The sequence below is a fragment of the Hemibagrus wyckioides genome, linkage group LG01 (assembly GCF_019097595.1).
Source record: "Hemibagrus wyckioides isolate EC202008001 linkage group LG01, SWU_Hwy_1.0, whole genome shotgun sequence".
Lineage (NCBI taxonomy): Eukaryota > Metazoa > Chordata > Actinopteri > Siluriformes > Bagridae > Hemibagrus > Hemibagrus wyckioides.
This window is the reverse complement of record NC_080710.1, coordinates 10474500-10495380: the sequence shown is the minus strand read 5'-3', so window position 1 is coordinate 10495380 and position 20881 is coordinate 10474500. Positions and strand designations below refer to the sequence as shown.

At 40.0% G+C, this 20881-nt stretch overlaps 1 protein-coding gene across 5 annotated transcripts in view; it reads right to left on the bottom strand.

The window, feature by feature from the left end:
* Positions 1 to 13921, bottom strand: part of cicb (capicua transcriptional repressor b) — a 46881-nt gene extending 32960 nt beyond the window's left edge. For 2 of the 5 annotated variants that reach the window (XM_058382696.1, XM_058382872.1), the window contains exons 1-2: positions 13714 to 13921; positions 2593 to 6361 (exon numbers count right to left, since the gene is read on the bottom strand). In XM_058382696.1, coding sequence (XP_058238679.1) covers positions 2593 to 6232 — 3640 coding nt within the window. In that variant the 5' untranslated portion in view covers positions 6233 to 6361; positions 13714 to 13921. Of the gene's footprint in view, positions 1 to 2592; positions 6362 to 13467; positions 13614 to 13713 lie in introns of those variants that run through there. The other 3 variants (XM_058382528.1, XM_058382787.1, XM_058382611.1) reach the window with 2 other exon arrangements.
* Positions 13922 to 20881: the final 6960 nt, after the last annotated feature.

The window sequence follows — 20881 nt, the reverse complement described above, 5'->3', positions numbered from 1 at the left end:
GGGTGTACTCAACCAGCAGATTTAAACCCCATATGATGATGAGTGCTGATAAATGCTATGTCTTTACTTGCATCTGGAAGGTTCTTCGAGACTTATAAAGCCACCTTCTACGCTGCCCTCGGCATCATCCTGGAAAGGGGTCTGGCTCTGCCCATGTCATGTTGTAAGTTAGCTCTGGTAAGCTCTAAGCTAGCTGGAGATACTTGGAGTAAAGGTAGTCTGTCTGTCCCTTACATTTTCCTTCACCACTCAGAAGATTATCTGATCAAAGATGATTTATACATTACATACAAAAAATACTGCTAAATATTATAATCGATATGTGCAAAAGTAATAGAAAAATAAGTTGGTAGGCTATCAGTACAGATGAGAAGATATTGTTGACAAGAGCTACTTGTAAGTAACCATGCATGGAGTTCTCTACACCTTGCACAGGTCCATGACACATCTGCTGGGGCTGTATATTAATACGGGTGATGCAATGTCAAGGTGGCACATAATCTATGTTCAGGCAAGTGGTATCTGCACCTCAGAGACCCACTTACGAGGAAAAGTATGGTGCAGTGCAAATGGACGTCTTCATCAGTGCCAAAACAACCAAGTTGGACATGATGCCCAAAAGCTGTTCTGTGCTCTCGCTTCTCACTGATTCTTCCTACTTCCTGCTGATTCTTACTTCCTACTTAAGCAGCTAGGCCTACATGGCACCCACTGATATTTTTACTAGTTGTCTAAACATTCTGGATGGAAAGGAAAAATTTTTACAAAATCAGCATCCCCTGCTAACGGAAGTAGCGTTAGATTGTAAGTAATAAGGTGATAGATGTTTTTGGAAATATAAGGCAAGTTATACAGTAAGAACAGCATAGATAATTAGTGTAATTAACACTGTAGTGTTACTACAGTCAGCGGTATATAACGTAATAAAGCAATATTTATTCCTGGCAGGACAGTCTCACTACTCAACATGCAATGATGTCTACATCTATTCAGCAATACAGCAATGCAGATTCAAGAATATGAAAATGAATTATTCACTAGAGATCATAAGTGTAGCATTGCATGTTGGAAACATACATACACCGATCAGTGTGTTCCCGGTCTGCAGTGGTCAGTATCTGCCAAAAGTGGTCCAAGGAAGGAACAGTGGTGAACCAGCAACAGGGTCATGGGTGGCCAAGGCTCATACATGCGCATGGGGAGCAAAGGCTGGCCCGTGTGATCCAATCCAACAGACGAGCTACTGTTGCTCAAATTGCTGAAGAAGTTAATGCTGGTTCTGATAGAAAGGTGTCAGAATACACAGTGCATGACGGGTCAAGACTGTTTTAGCAGCTAAAGGGGGACCAGCACAATATTAGACAGGTGGTCATAATGTTATGCCTGATTGGTGTATGTGTTTTTTTTCTATGTAGTATGTGTGTATGAAAAATAAAATAAAAATCCCAAATGTTTTGTGTATTTGTGTTTAATCAGAGTATTTTAGTTGTTTGGGGATAGTTTATGCATTTATGTGGCATGTTTAACAGTTTATGTATAAAGTATGAAGTCATTTTAATGGCATTTTCATTCATTCCTTTCTTTTTTAGCTCATTCTATTATTCTTATCAAGGTTCAGTCTATATATGTGGACGCTTTGTTTATTTGTTTCCTTCAGATTCTCAGCAATAAGCGCTGTATTCAGAGTTGCCACCAAGTCCAAAAGAGATGTGGAGAAAGTTGCTCCTATTCACAGACAGGATTACACACATACTTCATTTTCGGAATCGATTTTCTGGGTGTCGCATGCATGCAAATCATCTGTGTGCAGTTCATGCATAAAGGTTTCAGACTTTTCACCATCACCGCCTTTAAAGACAAGCACTTGCCTTTAAGCCAAAAAACAAACAACAACAAAAAAATCTAAACGCAAGCAACATTTCAATATGCATATAGTCATATTAATATACAATACATATAACATAAAATAGACACTAACCCATACTAAAGCATGAAATAGTATTGTGTACATGGTGTAGGCAATATTTAACAATGCGTTATTATTATTATTATTATTATTGTTATTATCATATTTAGCCAATATTGTACATATAAAATGGTTATATAAAATTGTCTTTAGTGCTGACATAATTTATAGTATTGATTAATATAAATATAGTTCTGACATTTGTACTGGACATAATGTGGCTATTTGATAAGCAGAGTGCATGCAAGAAAAATGTGCTTAAATCCAACTGTAGAATAAATAAAGACACACAAATAAAACATGCAAAAATAAGACACCCCACCATTTTAGGCACCTTGTATGTCTGGTTGTCTAAATAGTGAGTAAGTCTATACCTGAGGTCTGATTTCTGACCCACAAATTTCATAACTCCTAAATATACATGTGTAATTCATCAAAATGGGGTGGAGACCTCAGGCTTCCACATGATACCATTTCAGTTCATAGGAAAATACAATACAATATTTCCAGGACAGGCCTGCCCTTATTTTCTGAATGATGATAATTAGTGAAGAGAAGGACCTTGCTAGCCAGTCTATTAAGAATGAATGGTGACATTCAAAAAATTTAATATTGAAAAATCTTACCTGTTCCTGGTCGTCCCATGATGATGTCCTTGCAGGGCACTGGGTGTAAAGTCTCTGCAGGAAGTAAAAGTGGCAACAAAGCCGTTGGTGCAGGGTGACATGGTACAGGTTGCTGTAATTTTGTTATTCCTCCCTTTCCCTGATCTCCTCCTCCTGAACCAAAGGAAGCCGACTCAGGAGCAGGACTTGGCACTGATATGCAGGATAAGGCAGGGCTGGATTGAGTGGTGAGGCTTGTAGGGTTAGGATTTGGAAGGGAAGAGATGGAAGACACCAGAACCAAAGTTGATGAAGGGCTATGTAATAAGACTGCTCCATTAGTAGATGCTGTGGCATTAATTGGAACAGGCATCTGTAATCCTGCACCAGGGTGAACGCCAGTCAAGTTGTCATGCTTGGAGTTTGCCCCCTCCTTATCTGCAACCTTTACCAGTGGACAATCAGCAAATTTGGCTAGAGGAACCTCAGGATTTCGAACAATCACAGGAGAGTCATGCAGTGTCTGTTGAGGGACTGAGCGTTGTGACCCTGATTCTAAGGTTAAAGGAGAAGGTGGTAGTGAAGAAGCTGTGGATGAGGTGGGCCTTTTGCAGTGAGGGAAAGTGGTTGTCTGAGGAGAAAGTACATGAAAGGAAGTTCCTACTGAGAGATCTCCTGTGCTCTGGTCCAGTTCAAGTTTAGTGCAATCCTGCATAACGAGAGCTGTGGGTTGTGAGGTATCTGATTTATGCTTGTTAGGACTTACAGGTACAGTGAACGTTAAGCTGGTTTGGAAAGATGGTACAATGCCAGGTGCAAGTCTCTCCCTATCCTTCTCTGCCACTAAGGTACTAAGCTTGGAGCTGCTAGTACCACTTGCATGTCGGTGGCGACGAGGAGGTAAGACTGTTAAAGTGGTAATAGGACTGAAATTGGCAGGACGGAAACCAAAAAGTGGAGAAGGGGAGGGAGAGGGAGCTGGAGAGAAAGGTGACTGGTTTGATATAGGGGAAAAAGGTGTCCCTGATCTTGAGCTCCCCAAAGATACAAGCATAGTAGCAGCCTCACATTCATCAAAGTCAAAGCGTGAAAAATCCTGTGGCAGAAGAGATGGAAGAACTAGACGTGGCCGTGAGTCAGTTCCCCGACTGCTGGTTTCACTACTGTCCCGTGATGTCTCCTCCCAGTCAAACTCGCTACTAGCCCGGCCCCGCAAGTCTGAAGGGGTTGCAGTTCCTGAACTGCTCCCTCCTCCTCTTTTTAGCTCCCTCTCTCCACTTGTTCCTTCAATTTCTTTAGTGCGCATTGAGAGATGTCGAGAGCAGTAGCCCCTGCGTTGTGACTCTTTCATGCAGCTATCCTTCGAACACAAACGACGCCACTGCTTTCCATTAAATTTCTTTCGGATACCATTGGGTGTACACACCACATCACCCTTCTTATATATTTGCTGAGCAGCAGAAAGTGGAGTTCGTGATCGTGACGAGGAAGCTGAGGAGGAGGCAGAACTCCCTGGGATAGAAGGAGTCTGTGAAGGAGTAGGGCTCTTGTCCAAGAGTGTAAGGGAACCTTTTGAGCTAGGTGAGGGAGGCACAGTTGAAAGGTGGGGCTGCAAATGTACTCCGTCAGTGCTAACAAAAGCTGAAGAAGCAGGCGGCTGTGGGCTGCATGATAGTGCACCAGTCAGGTGGGTTCCCAAGGAAGTGCCAGCAAGACCTCGGACAACTGAGATGGGGCTTGAGTATTCAGAAGGCTTAGAAATGATCTGTCTGTGGTGGCTGGGTCTAACTGTTTTGGGCACTCCAGAAACCAAAGTACCTACTGCATCCTGAAGAGGTGCCAGGTTAAGCCTTAAAACTTCCAAGTCAACCTCTGGAGTCTGTAGCTGCTTTCTTTCTCTCTCTCTTTCTCTTGCTCTATCTCTATCTGTGTCCTCAGCCACCTGACTGTCTCTTCCGGTTACTATGATTAGTGCACTGTTTGACATCATAATTGCTGGTGAGGATGCAGATGAAGAAGTGGGTGTGCCCTCATACTGTTGACCACTAATATCAGAGTTCTTCAGAGTTGGCTTTGTACCTCCTATAGTCATCCCCCTACTAAGCTGACACATCTCTCTTTCTACATCCATATCTTCCCTTTTTTCTCTTTCTTCTCTCTCTTGCACATCTCCTTCCCATGGTGGGACGAGAAGGCGCAAGTTCTGTCGGGAAACCCACACCGCCTGAACGGCAGATCTTTGTTGCCCCTCATCTCGTTTGTTCACTGCTTCATTGTGATTTTTCTCTTCATGTAGTAGAACTCTGTAGGGGCAAGCAACAGCTGGATGCGAGTCCACTTGTGTCACTACTCCTTCCCTATACCATTCTTTCCCTTTATCTTCTCCATAAGGCACACAGACACGTGTCCCGACTTCCACTGGATCATTGCCTGGTGGAGGGGCATCTAAGATGAGGTCAATAGTTTTGTCTGGATGATTTACTAATGAATGAAACGGGAGCAAAAGTTGCATCTCCTCCCCATTAATCTGCAATTCTACATTGAGCTGCTCTTTCGTAGCCCCACGCACCACACCACGTATAAACACACATTCTTTGATTGCATCTTCTCCTTCTATTTCCTTGGTTCTCTGATGGCGTGCTAGCACTCTTTGATTCTTGAGGCCTTTAGCCAGTGCCTCGGCTATTCCTGAAAAGCTTTCCTGCTCAAGTTGATGGTTGCTTTGGGAAAGCTTCGGAGGCAGGGATAGCGCTCTGGTTATTGGGCTTTTTGGCCTGTTTAAGGTAGTCCCTATATTTTGATGCACATTAGAGGACTCCACCACCTCTAGATCTGGAGCGTTCTCACTGGCAGTTTCCGTGGATGACGAGCAAGCTGAGTTTGGGGCAACATCTGCAAATTCATCTGTTTTCACTTGTTCCACAGTGTTTTTTCTCATACACGGAACTTCATCTTTGACAACTTCTCCCCTATCCAGACAATTGAGTGTTGAGGCTTCTGTGGTTGTTTTACTGTCCGCTAAAACTTTGCTATTTATGTTGGCAGACGTAACGCTGTCTGCTTCTGTTACAACATTATTGGCTACAAGGTGGCTATTAGGAGTAATGGGGTTACAAAATTTACTGAGGTGATTGCTATTAAGTGCAAGTGGAGGTACAGGAGGACTGACCGGAGAGGTGCTGACAGTACCATGTTCATACATATACTTTTTCTTGGGCACTCTGGCTTTGAAGGTAGCTGTTTTCCTACTTGATAGTGTGATGGGACTATGATTGGTAACGCTCTTGTTTGCGCTATTGGCTGGTGTGTTTGTGCTCAGTGTGTTGCTGGTTATACTGTTTGTCATGGTAATGTTATGCGTTTTTGAGCTAGTGTTTTCAGGAGTAGTCATTTTATTGACCCTCACTACAATTTGCTCAGCTTGATCTACTTCCACAGACAATCCTTTTATCTGTCCTTTTAGCCCTTCCCTGTTTGGAGTATTGCTCCTTTTGACTGTCTTCCCTTCAGAGCTGTCCAACTTGGATGTAGTATTTTTCTGGGGTGACACTGCAGCAGGTGTAGTTTGTGATTGTCTGTCATGTTTATCTCCTCTTTTCCTCACACTCTTTGCCCGTGTGGACAGAGGAGAGCGTCCTTTCGATTTCTTGAGTGATCTCATCTTTTATTGAAGTAGTCCACCTTGTTTGCCTTTTTACTTTCTCACAAATGTCTTAATCTTCTTGCGGGACTTATTTCCGTCTTGTTCCTTAGCAGGCTCACCCAAAGTGGTTTTACACCTTATGACAATCTGTAATGAGAAAAAGATAATGTGTCTTAGTGTGTGTATATGTAAAATAGAGATATGAAAGAATTCATTCACTACATTTATTCTTTTCACGTTATGCCTGCCATCATCCACAAACCATACTAATAGCAGTAATTACAAGGGTCTAAATATTTGTTATCATCTTGAAGACTTTCCACCACTCTCAACCACTGTAATGGTAAACCTCCCTTTGGGGGTGTGGCAAGACATTTTCAAGATTGTATCTCGGCTCTCTTTGGCCTGATATCAATTCAAAGGGCACATGATACAAACATAAGATCAATTTGGTCAGATTAGTAAATCAACATTTAAATAGATTCATAAACATATAACAATAAATTCAGTATTCACAGACTGAGAGCTGAGACAGTCTTCAGTATTTACAGACTGAGAGCTGAGACAGTCTTCAGTATTTACAGACTGAGAGCTGAGACTGTCTTCAGTATTTACAGTCACCAAATAAGCCATACCAGTCTCATAAACATGGTTAGGGTGAACATTGAAGGGTTGCAGTTAAACGTGTGAGGTTGTATTGGTATCTAGTTGCGTTCATTAAGAAATTTTTATTTTTCATTTTTAATCAAGTGTGTGGATTGTTGCCTTTTTGCCAATAAGTGCAAAGAAATGCTCTGGTCCAGATCTTTTTTGTTCTATCACACTTTCACCTACACAGAAAAACACATAGAATTACTGAGTAGTTCAATGATACTACATAGTATAACAAGACATTTAGTTGGATATACAGATGTCAGTATGCAAAATTTTTTTTCCAAACTAGATAGCCATATTTAAAAATAATAATAATAATAATAATTATTATTATTATTATTGTTGTTGTTGTTGCTGCTGTTGGTCGTGTTATTATTATTATTATTATTATTAATAATTAATTAATAATAATAATAATAATAATAATAATAATAATAATAATAATAATAATGTGTTGTAATAATAAACCATTATTTTTTTAATGTTATGTAGCTATGAATATTAGTAACATAACATGTTACAAAACATGAAATAGTATACAGATGCATGCAAACATTACTATTATAAAACATTACTATAAATAGCAGTAGACAGCAGTAACAAAGAAAAATATATATATATATTTGGCTGGCCACCCTTTGCCCCTTTCGCCTTTAAAATTGCATCACTTCTCTTAAGTACACTGTCACGTAGTTTTAGAAGGAAATTGGCTGGTAAGTTGTTCTGGGGAAAAACATGAAACCTTTTCATGCGTTTCAGTAACTGCATGTAAAACCAAATCACCCAATTTTTTCAGTTTTCATCTGAGAAGTAATCTATTCATTCTTATCCTCCTTTCTTTAACAGATATTTTGAATTGCTCAGATACTGTATATAGGACTGTATAGAAGTTCATGCTTAGTGCTAAAAACTGCAGAGCAACTTATTAAAAAAACTTTAAAGCTAAAGCTAACTTTAAAAAAGCTAACTTTTTTTAAAATTAAAAACACTAACGTTATCTTACACACATAACTTTTAAAAATCATGACATAAATTTTATGTGTCAAAAATAAGCATGTAACACTATATAGAATAAGTGTTCATTAAGGTCAGGCTCTTAGTCCCCAGTCCTTATTCTCTCTGTTTCTGTTTGTCTCTCTCTCTCTTCCAAACACACACACACATTTTTTTTAATGGAAAAACATATTTAGTACTCATGTATCTCTACATAACTGCTTGGCTCTGTACTCTGTTTAACTGGAAATACACCAGTAAATCTCTCTCTCTGTCTCTCTCTCTCTCTCACACACATACACACACACACACACACATACACACACAGAGTTCCCTGTCCAAGATGCCTGTGAAAGGAGAATGTGGAAATTCTTACTTTGTCATTTGAAGAAATATGCTACTGAACTAGATCACTGTTTATCTGTAACTGACTGCCTTACCTTCAGTATCTTCTCTAGTCTTTTATTTTATTTTATTTTTTTAACTAAGTGAAGATCTTAAGTGAAAATCTCTGGAGCAAAGATGCTTTCAGATATAATATAATATGATGAAAAATTTCTACATCAAATAAATCTGTAAAAAACAAACAGCTGTAAACAGTAAATAAATAAATTAATAAATCAAGTCAGTGTTTGGTGCAGTTTTGTAAGTGAAATTGTCTGCTTCTTCCTGTGTCATTTGTTTCGGTTTCTTCACATAAAACCAGACAATGTCTGCTTCAGTCTAAAAAGTGGCCATATCTTCCAAAATTCTGTTTATGCATCCAGTGTTGAATAATAACTATTATTATTATTATTATTATTATTATTATTATTATTATTAGTATTATTATTATTAGTATTATTATTATTACAGGGCAGCACGGTGGCTTAGTGGTTAGCGCTGTTGCCTCACAGCAAGAAAATCCTGGGTTTGAAGCCCGGGTTCGAACAGGCAGGGGCCTTTCTGTGTGGAGTTTGCATGTTCTCCCTGTGTCTGCGTGGGTTTACTGGTCCAGTCCAAAAACATGTACATTAGGGTTGATTGGTAATTCTAAAATGCCCGTGAGTGTGAGTGGTTGTCTGTCTATATGTGGCCCTGTGATGGACTGGGGACCTGTCCAGGGTGTACCCCTGCCTTTCGCCCAATGTGTGCTGGGATAGGCTCCAGCAGATCCCCGTGACCCTAATTAGGAATAAAGTGGGTATAGATGATGGATGGATATTATTATTATTATTATTTAAACAATACAATAAAATGTTTTCAAAAATGTTTTATTAGTGAAAGTCTCAGTCTGAGATGTAAAAATATTGCAAGATATTCTAAGCCGGTCAGAACGTGTGAAGTTTTGAGAGAACCTGAAACACAAGCGTGAAATGCAGGAAATGTCTAATAATCATTTTCAAAACCATGTCACACACACACACAATATAGTTAGTGGAGAATGACTACAAGCCCAATACAAGAGAGAATTATAGATGATTATAAGAAATAGTGTGTTTTGTTATTACTAAATAATTGTTGTCGCTATTTTAAATAAATGCTGCGCCTATTTAAAACACCTCACTCCATCCTATTTGTTGATTCACGTTATATGACAACACACCAATACCAGAGGCTTGGAGTATCGTCGATATACCTCCTACTGATCTGCTCCGGACTTCCTCACGGTGACGCTCTCATCTCTCTGCAGCTTTCTGCTGCCAAGTTCTGCAAAATGTCACAGGCTTTATGGCGACATGAATTTAGATCATTTGTGACCAGGGTTCAACGTTACACTCTCGCCATAAAACCAGAAAATATGTCAAATCTGTTCTGACACTGAGTTCAGGCCACTGATTCAGCTGTGCATGCTTAATCACATTGTTTTTCTGATTCAAAAAAGCTTTTATTAGTATTTATAATAATATTATTTATTCATAATTTTATTTAATATTATTTACTATTAAGTATTTAATAAAATGCATTATTATTATTTATTTATTTATTTATTTTTATCATATAACAGAAATATATTATTATTATTATTATTATTATTAGATTTTTATAAAACATATTCTATTTTTATAACAAATACAAATATATTATTATTATTATTATTATTATTATTATTATTTTATTAGTAGTAGTAGTAGTTTATTATTATTATTGCTGTTGTCATTATTATTAAATATTATTATTATTTGTTCCTTTAAGGATGCTTGTTTTCCCAAAAAATAACTGTATTTCTACCTTATTTAGCCTTCACATAATAACATATAGTAACAGCATTATAATAAACAATTACAAAGGATAAAGCTCAAGCCATAAAGAATGGCGTTCAGATCCAGTATATCATTTACAGCTAGGAAGCAACAGTGTAAAAGCATGTGCATGTACATAACAAGTCCAGTTACAGATCTTATGATAAAATATCATTATTAAAAAAAACAGCTTGTTTCATGGTATTTTTTATAGTACTTCACTATGATCGCTGTATGATCTTTTAATAATATGGAATAATTTTACACACACACACACAGAAAGACTTTGATTCAATCTGAAATATATTTAAACTACGGACATTAATCCCACATGCACAAAGCATTCCTTTCCCAAACCCTTCGCACCGCTTTAGTATTTGCAGCGTTTTGTGTTGATTTTAGCGTGAGTCATTACGAGCGACAACCTCTTCCTGAATATTCAGTGCGTTATTATTTGCAAAACGGTGTATACAAATAGAAAAACCCATTCTGTTCCATGACAATAGGCACAAATCCTGCATTATTTTGCATAAAATATTGCTCCATGTGCTTGAGAAAAATATAAAGTTTTGAAATGTGTTACATGTCTTTTATTGCAAATTAATTTGATAAAAAAAAATAAGTGCTGATTGTGTGTGTGTGTGTGTGTGTGTGTTATTTTTCCCAGAGTCTTCTGAACAATTCTAACTCTTATTCAGATAAGCCATACAGCATACTGAGACCTGCTGTGTAAGAGAGCGTATAGACGGTATTAGGTGTTCCATGTCGGGTAAAAAAAGGCCTGTGTTGAGTTGAGGCAAGGTTATAATTACGCTAACAGAACCGACTACTTACTCATATCAACAGTTTGACTAGAGTGTCATCACAGAGCACATCTTCTTCATGCCCTGATTTCTACATCCTATATTAAATGCACGAAAATCCCTGACCTCGGCTATATGAGCGTGTGACGCAGGATTCTGTGGTTTATCAGCTCACACACACACACACACACACAGAGCAGTTATCAGTAGACAGATAAATAATCTTTAAGTGAATTAATCAGCCCTTGCTGTGGTCAGTATTAAAAGCATTTACAAAGATGTTCAACGATTACAGAAACCCAATAGTGTCCAAATAAATAACATAACAAATATCTCACGGTCTGACCTTAAGGAGTGACGTGCGTTACGGTCAAGCTTACTCTATCCCACTCGAGATATTCCACGTAGACAAATAAAAGTGAATCCATTAACCAAAGTTAGAGTTGTTATAGTATATTTAAAAAATAATCCCTGATGTCCTTAATGTGTTATTATCATCTGATATAGTGTTTTATCAAAATTGTGCCTGGTCACTTATTCGCAGTGCATATATGTGTGTGCATCACTGCAGCACACACAACACACACACACACTCACTGTTTTTTAAAACTAGGACAAGTCAGGTTTCACTTTTGTGTTTCGAAAGAGAAAAAGATGTGAAAAGTGGACAGAGTTGTGAATCCTTCCTGTCAACCTACTGCAGAGTGAACCCAAAAATGAGTGTTGATAGTGCGCTTCCTGGCTACTCCTTCAGAACACACACACACTCACAGACACACTCAACACTATGCAACAATGCTAGAAACACCAGAATTTACACTGTAACCACAACATGCTGTGCTTGACAACATCGAAAGTAACTCTACAATTAAATATCAACTGGGCCCTGTGTGTGTGTGTGTGTGTGTGTGTGTGTGTGTGTTTGCACTGCAGATCAGCACGTACACCAAAATGCATTTTGGGGCATGGAGCAGGGTGCAGGGCTGCAGTAGTGCAGGGTTTTCCTGAACTGGAGCATGCACGGGTGCCCTCTATCACCTTTCTACTAAATCTCTTCAGTTCCAGATCTAGACTAGTCTTCTGCAACCCATGCATGGTCTGCATCCCTTTCTAAACTACTACTCTGCTAAATTCCTGCTTGCCCATCCATTACCCCTTAACTAAAAGAAGTCCTGAGAAATCCACCAGGTTCCTGACGTTGACGACATGACGCATTGGAAATCAACTTTTCCCACACTCCCACACGAACCCACCTCTCCAACGTCCATGGTCACCTCCTGAACCTTTCCTGGCCTTCCGTGTCTAACCGAGTGTAAGCCCTGGACAGGTACAGAAATCAGACCAGTCGGGAGCATCTGTGACATAGCTCAGACACGTTCCTCAACATCTCCAAGCACAATGACTCAACAGCCACCACATCAAGCACGGACACGCGTCACTTATTAATCTGACAGGACTAATAATAAGCGAAGGTCCTAAAGGTTGAGTTCCTTTCGCGTTACAAAGTGAACATAAACCTCCTTCGGTTTTATTATTATTTTATTAAAATGTAGGCAGGGCAATAGCAGTCATTATGGACACGCTGCTCACACACACCACCCTGCAGAATGCATATGTATTTCACACGGTATATTTACATGCATCTGTCTTAAAGGATAGAACAGGAGGAAATGGTGAGAGAATCTGAGCACTGACATTCACAGCAGAAAGCCTCGAGTGTGTGTGAATTCTATCCAGAATCACTCATAGAGCCAGGACTTAAAGTATATCAATTCAATGCATTCTATATACATATATATATATATATATATATATATATATATATATATATATATATATATATATATATATATATATGCATACATATAAATATAAATATATATATATAAGAAATGTAAAAGAAACCCATTTGAGGACGTTTGTTAGATATATGAACTAAAAATAGGAAGTAAAAGCAAGCATCAGCCTAATGTTGGTAGGAATTAATTGTTTTATTCTTACATAAATATTATCAAAAAGAAAAAAGCAAAAACAAGGAATCACAACTAAAGCGTCAGCTCGCGCAGCACAGCGCCGTAGTACTACAGCGCCTTTCCCAATGTCACGGGAATAGTGCACGAGCTAACAGGGGGAGCCAGGTGTCGTTTTATTTAAAATAAATTAGTTAATTAAAAGGAAAGAAATAAATAAAGAACGACATTACAAACTAAGCAAAGACGATGTTTAATACGCTCAGTGGTGTTGCAGTGTGCAGGAGACACAGCAGTGCACGTAGTAAAGTTGCAAATGATGTTTATGCAACGCGCCGGTACACACAGCAGGTCATGAGCACCTTACAGCTGAGCAACACAGCTCCCAGCTTCCCATTAAATAAATCTGTGACTTTAATTCAGGTAAATATATATATATATAAATAATTTTTTTACAGCAGTCCTTTTTGGCGCGTGAACATTTTTATGCATGGTAAATACTGTGTCTGAGCTCAAACCTCAAACACACAGCGAGGCTCGAGCACGGAGCAGGACGGTAGCGCGTGCACACGGGAGTCGACTTCAACACAAGGAACTCACAGCGTACTTACTTGTTATCGAGCTCGCTCCTAACGCTGGCTTTCAACATTTGACAAAGTTTAAACGGCATCTCCACTCTCCCTCCCCTTTCTTCTCTCTCCTCTCTTCTTTTCGCTTCTCCTCTCCTCTCCTCTCATCTCGCTGCTTCCTCTCCCTCAACGTCTCGGTTTAAAAAATGTCACCCCCAAAACATTTCAATTAAATGAACTAAAAATCACACCTCCATTATAAACGGTGTTACATTAACCACAACTCACCCGAAGACAAAATCAGAAGCGGTACAAACAGCAGCTGAGGTGTCTCGTGCAGTTACCGACGCTCGTCCATTCCCGTTCTGTAAGCGACATTTAACTTTACACTTAATCCGTGAAACATCTCTCTCTCTCTCTCTTCCTCTCCACAGCAACTCTGAGGCACTGGGAAGGAGAAAAAAAAACTCTCCGCGTCCCTTTTCCACTACAGTCACAAAATGGTGAATGAACCACTAACAGCTGGGCCGCTCGACCAATCAGAGAGCGCCGACGGATACAGTAACTAATAGGCAGGCGAGTAAAAACTACGGGGCGTTGCAAGTTGTCAAAGTAGCCGTGACCGACGTACAGCGAGGGCCAATAGGAAAGCTTGCCGGCAGCTTGTCCAGAAGTGTACAGTATCCAGTAAGCGCGCTGGGAACCATAGGAACAGAAAGTGGGCGGGCACAAGGGAGGTGTCGAGGACGCGTTAGCCAATGACACGCTGCGTGAGATTTCCGTCGCTTTTCCTCATAGCGGGGCAATGTTTACAGCGCAGTGTGTGTGTGTGTGTGTTATTTTGGATTCCCCGCACTTAAATGTTCATCTCTTTAAATGAACACCTGAGTGTTAAACTTACCTGTGATCTATATCATGTCATTAATAATGAAGTAAACTGTCAGATGCTTATATCTGGTAAAAAACTGAGCGCTCGGTGAGGCACTATTTTCTAGAAACAATGGTGTTTATGAGCGCTAAAGCGAATCGACATCACTTTGACTTTCTCCTCCTTTGCTCTCGATTTTTCCCCCCCTCAAGTCTTGCTCTCTTTTTCTCTCAGCAACAGACCCTCGCCTTCGTATCCGCCAGCCAATCGCCGTGCCCGGTTCCGCTGGCGCTGACGTCGTCGACGCTTTGCTCCGCCTCTTCTATGCAATCTCAGTTGGAGTTTTTGTTGACGTCACCGCGCCGGACAACGATTGGCGAGACGGCCGAGTCCTCCAGCCAATCAGCGATCAGAGTGGTGAAGTCATCACGCATGTTGCCACCAGCTGGCCGGTGAGGGCGTGGCCTGGCGTACTCGCTTAACCCCACTGCCTAACTAATAGTAGAATGCTACAGCGCAAGTGAACGATAAAAAATAAAAAAACAACCTCCATCATGTAAATAAAAGTTCATAAACTTTCTGCAGTTATGACAAAGTGCTGTTTTTCACTGTACCTGTTGGATAGGTACCTGTTGGATATGACCTTACATGTATTATATATTATATATACGTATATGATATACATATATTCTACAAGTGAGTGATGAGTAGAGCAGAAGATGCATGCTATTTCATGTCAGAGATCAGATCTGAAGTATATGTGCACACACCATATAAAGATAAGACGTGAAAGACTTACAAGTGATATAGTGCCAGTTACATAATGTCAGCTTGTACTCAAGCTTGACCTGAGGCGCCACCTGCCGTTTGTTCATTATTCAGCACTCCTCTGTCATTTTCTCGACTGTGGTCTGGGGTTTCTTAGTTAAACCTAACACAGGAAAAGAGCAACAAAACACACACACACACACATGGGTGGGATATATTAGGCAGCAAGTGAACATTTTGTCCTCAAAGTTGATGTGTTAGAAGCAGGAAAAATGGACAAGCGTAAGGATTTGAGCGAGTTTGACAAGGGCCAAATTGTGATGGCTAGACAGCTGGATCAGAGCATCTCCAAAACTGCAGCTCTTGTGGGGTGTTCCCGGTCTGCAGTGGTCAGTATCTATCAAAAGTGGTCCAAGGAAGGAACAGTGGTGAACCGGCAACAGGGTCATGGGCGGCCAAGGTTCAATGATATACGTGTGGAGCGAAGGCTGGCCCGTGTGATCTGATCCAACAGACGAGCTACTGTTGCTCAAGTTGCTGAAGAAGTTAATGGTGGTTCTGATTGAAAAGTGTCAGAATACACAGTGCATGACGGGTCAGGGCTGTTTTGACAGCAAAAGGTGGGACCAACACAATATTAGGCATAATGTTATGCCTGATCAGTGTATAAAGATTTCCCCACTCACCTGAGCTATATAGAATTTTAGCCAGCTTAAGACCAACCCAGTTAGCAGACAGAAGAATTCCAGGCCTTATATGGTTAAGGGTGAACACATTAGGGCAATGGATAGTGTAATCTGAGCCAAACATGGCCTAACTCTATGCAGCTACACTACAGGGCTAAATGTTTGTGAACACTGGACCAACACACCCATATGTGCCTTTTTGATTTAGTCCTCCTTTTGTTGTCATAACATCCTCCACCTCTCTGCATGTGTGTGTGTGAGAGAGAGCGAGAGAGAGTTTGGCTGAATTTCACCACAAGAGCATTACTGAGGTCAGGCACTGATGTTAATGGAGAAGGCCTTGTGTGCAGATGACATTCCTGTTCATCCCAAAAGTGTTCAGTGGGGTTGAGGTCAGGGCACATGGGTTCTTCCACTCCATCATTAGAAACCACATGGACCTCACTTTGTGCACAGGGGCATTATCATGCAGGAACAGCTTTGTGCTTCTTAGTTACAGCATACAGTAATTCTACAGCATACAAAAACATTTTGGACATAAGGACGCGATGGTCAGGTGTGGACATACATTTGGCCATATAGTGTGCATTAGAGCTTTTTTTTAATGCTTTTTAATGAATCTGGGTCTAACAGCCCATCATACAACTGTTTGTGTTTCAAAAGTGACCCACCTGTAGACCCCTCAGTGGCACCTCCTCTCCGTACCAGTCCAGAGATATGGGATGCTTCTCACTTTTATAACTGCTCCTAATCCATCATTTCCAAGGAGGTAGTTTCCTAAATGAGATGTTGCAGTTTGAAGCATCACTTAAGTAATCCGACCCATTCATGACTTTTTGAACAAAATACCACATATACTAAAGTTCTTACAGATGATATTAATCATAATTAAATCAATGTACAGCCTATATCACAGGCTTAAATGTTGACATTTTAGCCTAGATTCGACAGCTGGCCTTCAGCTATTCTGTTGCACTTTTATTCACTAAATGGTCAAAAATATCTGCACATCTGACCTTCAAACCAGTATGTGGTCCTTTACATTCTTTGCAGGATTAAAGCACACAGTTGTATAGGATGTCTTTGTGTTATTCAACAGTAAGATATTAGCCTGTTTCAGCATGACAATGCTGCTGTGCACAAAGCAAGCGCCGTGAAGACATGTTTAACCAAGTTTGGACCGGAGGAATTTGAGTGTCCTGCATGAGTCAGTGCACGATTTCACTAATGCTCTTATGACTGTATGAGCAGATATTCCCTCAGCCACGCTCCAACATCTACTCGACTTCCCAGAAGAGTGGAGGTTCTTATTATCTTGAATGACAAGTTAAAAAAGCATGTGGTCAGGTGTCCACAAACTTTTGGCCATTTAATGTAGCTCTGACCGCAATGGTACTACACTATAATTTCCATTATTAATCTATACTTTCTGTTATTGTATATGTGTACAGCTTTTTGTTATTTTGATTACATTCAACATGTGTATGAGGGTTGGGATAGGGTCCCTTTTCATATTTTAATTTAATTTATTATTATTTTTAATAATCAATCTAGCAAGGTGTATATAACGTACGTATAATCCATTTCTCTGAAAGATAATCTCAGATAAAGATAAAAGTATTTTTTCTAAGATCATAACAACAGGAATGTTATTTCATATTATTCTGTTCTATTAATTGTACTTGTCTGTGTAAAGAAAGACATAGAAAAAGACAAGGCCACTATTTTGGAATGAGTTAGCGTGTTATTATGTGGGGTTTGGATGCAGCAAAATGGACATGACTACTTTAACTTGAGTAACCCAGTGAGAGCAGCTTTGAATGTCTATCATTTGGCAGTCACTCACATTTTTAAAGGCTTTCATATATTCCTTTTAAGGCACCGAATTGTTTTAGTAACAAAACACGGACAAAAAATAACCAAAAATCCCCAACTGCTTCTGTTTTAGCATGAAAGATAGCCAAGAAGATGTTATTGTAGGCTACACAATAAACAGTAGACTGTGCAGTGGAACATGCGTAGCGGATGACACCACTCTGAAATGCCTCGTTAGTACCGCCCCCTCGCTAGGGGCTTGACCTTTGCTCTGACCCTCCCCATAATGACAGCCCCTTTCTTTGAGCCTAGTGATGTCATGTCAGTGAACTGTCACAGATCCAAACCCCCCTCCATGCCATTTGCTTTATTGGCAGATGAGGACTGAACTGAGGAAAGCAGGGAAAGAATAGACAGATGACAGCCAGACAGACAGTGAGACGATGATCAGACAATGGAAAGAAGCGGCATTGTTTTTGCACAAGACACCAGACTCATACGCGAGTACTGTATGATCACCAGAATATTTAGGTTTGGATTCAGTGTGAACAACATGTGTTCAAAAAAAACCATCAGCTAAAAATAGCATGTCCTCGCTCTCAAAGCCTCACTCTAACACAGCTGATTGAATTTATCGCCTCATGACTGAGCTGAATAATTACAGCAGGTAGACAGAGGGTGAGAGTGGCAGTTTGTTTACCGGCCTAACGTTACATCTAATGAAAAAAGCCCTTAATGAGAGCCGATACATTAGTGACCGTGTGGAAATGTTTTCATGAATGCATTAAAGAAGTGAAAATGTGCATAACTGTTTTAACCTCAAGGTCAAGGTTGCTGTGGATCCGGAGATTATCCGTGAAACACTAGATGCAAGGTGGAAGAATTCACTCTGGAAGGGACACTTGCAGTCCACTGCAGGGCACCAGATACACTCACACACATCTGCTTACCTACATGTTTTTGTGAAACCAGAGAACCCTGAGGAAACCCACACAAACATGTGGTCAACATGTAAAACTCCACACAAGCAGTAACCCACACTCAGTGTCAAACCCTGAAGCTCGAAGGCATCAGCCTTTCTTTCTTTCTTTCTTTCTTTCTTTCTTTCTTTCTTTTTCTTTCACCAATTCTTGTTACACCATATAATGCATAACTCACAGCCTATGCATTATAAAATATTGTTTCCAGTGATATGATAAAAAGGGAGCAGTTACTATCAACATTCAAACACGCTTCACAATATTTGGAGCTCCATAAAAATAAAATAAATTAAACACCCAAGGACTAAAGGCCCCAGAAAGTGTGCAGCCCACTGTCCTGAATGAACTCCAGAATTACTGACTCTCTTGATAAATATGGGTTAAAAAAGGTTATAAAATGTCTCTGTAGCTAAAAAGTCCAACTAAAAATATAAGAGAAATATGACGAGATGTAGTGATAATATATAAGGAACAAAAATCAGTAGTGGTGGCAGACAATACGATGCGGTGGTGACGGAAGAACTTGAAGACAAGTCAGAAGGTAAAGATCAAGACTGGCGCTGATAACACACGTATTCAGGTTCATGACCTCAAATGTGAAAGAGGAGTTTAAACGGATTCCTGAAATAACAGTGTGAACACTCTAGAAGATCAGGAATGTGGATTGTAACTGAAGAAGCAGCCTCACCTATAGAGGAGAGGGAAACATTTCTTCTTCTCGCTATGGTATATTTCTATATCTTTATCCTCTTTCAATCCTCTTGCCAGTCTTCTGTGCCAATGTCCTTGTGAGGGTCTATTTACCTGGTTTTGAAAAACGCACAGGGAAAGTGATACGTAGCATTTGAGGTATTTCTTAACAAATTGTGTTCATACGATTCGTCGATAAAGTGTAAAAGAGAGAAAACCTATTCTAAACATATTACCTAAGGAATATGACCTAAGGATGTGTTACTGTTACAGTATAGAGATACCACTTGTGCATGGGGTAGGCATGAACCCAGATTTTGTTTCACAAACATTTACATTTGGCAGACGCTCATATCCAGAGCGACGTACAAAAGTGCTTTAAAGTCGCTATCCATGAATAGATTAAGCAAAGTTCAACAGGTCACAGATTTAGGATACTATTAGCCTAAAACTGAGTTTTTAAAAATATGCACAATACATAAAAACAGGGGAAATAATAAGAGCTAGTTTAAGTGTTTCAGGAAGAGGTAGGTCATCGTAGGAAGACAGTCAGTGAGTCGGTTGCACGGACGTCTAGGGGAAGTTCATTCATAATATAAATACTAGGCACATTATGTGAATGGTGTATCAGAAAAAAAAAAAACTGGGCTAGACATTCATTCCAGTTGAAATTATTCACTAGGCATAATAACTGATTGTTGGGATTCCCAGCACTAACACAAAATCTAACTGAGAAAGAACAGAATGCATGCAGTTCCTCTACACAGACAGCAGGGGGCGACTCGGCGCCACACACAACAAGCTCATAAACACTACGAGGCCCAGGAGTTTAACTTTTGCGCCCAGTTCCTTCTTCTAAATCAGTCTTTCATCCTTTCTATTATGTTCCAACCCATTATTGTGCATTGTAAAGTGCGAAGATGGTGTGCACCTGACAGCTGTGCATGTGTGTGTGTGCGCGTGCCCATGTATATGCGGATGTGGCGACTGTGAGAAGGAGCTGAGAGCATCAGAGTAAAAGACATATGGCACAGTTCCAAGAAAACCTTTCGCGATGCACACCAGAAACAGGGGAAGTGGTACTGAAGTCGGTTATCTCCTGCGTTTTCTTCCACTGAAGAAGTGCACGCGAAGGTTTGATTCTCTCGCGCACACTTTTGTTTTTTTTAGTGCGTGTGTGTTGTGCGCGTGACAAAACGAATCAATGAAACTCTCACGACTTTGCCAGTGTTTTTAACCACACTGAAAAAACAACAGAAAACAAATGACATCCTGCCTTCTCATTACTGCACAACTTTTCTATCAGTTTCACTTTCACGCCAAACCTCATCCTGACACACATTACAATAGCGTGTATACTGAAGTGTCTGAGGATTTGTTGAGGACTTCTGCTGATCTGTTAGCTCACGGTGTAGTTTCAGTACTCCTGAGAGAACTGAGCGGTTATATGTGCCCTGGTGACGTCACTGCAGGACATTAACCAGGTCAATAACCATCTCAAACTTAAGGCGTAATGACCGGGGTTAGTCACTGTTAGTGTCCTCAAATACAAAGCAACAAGAGCTTCTTTTCTCTCTCTCTCTCACGCACACACAGTTTAAGAGCAATTTGATTTTACTCTGGAGATTTGTGAAGCAATGACGCAGTAA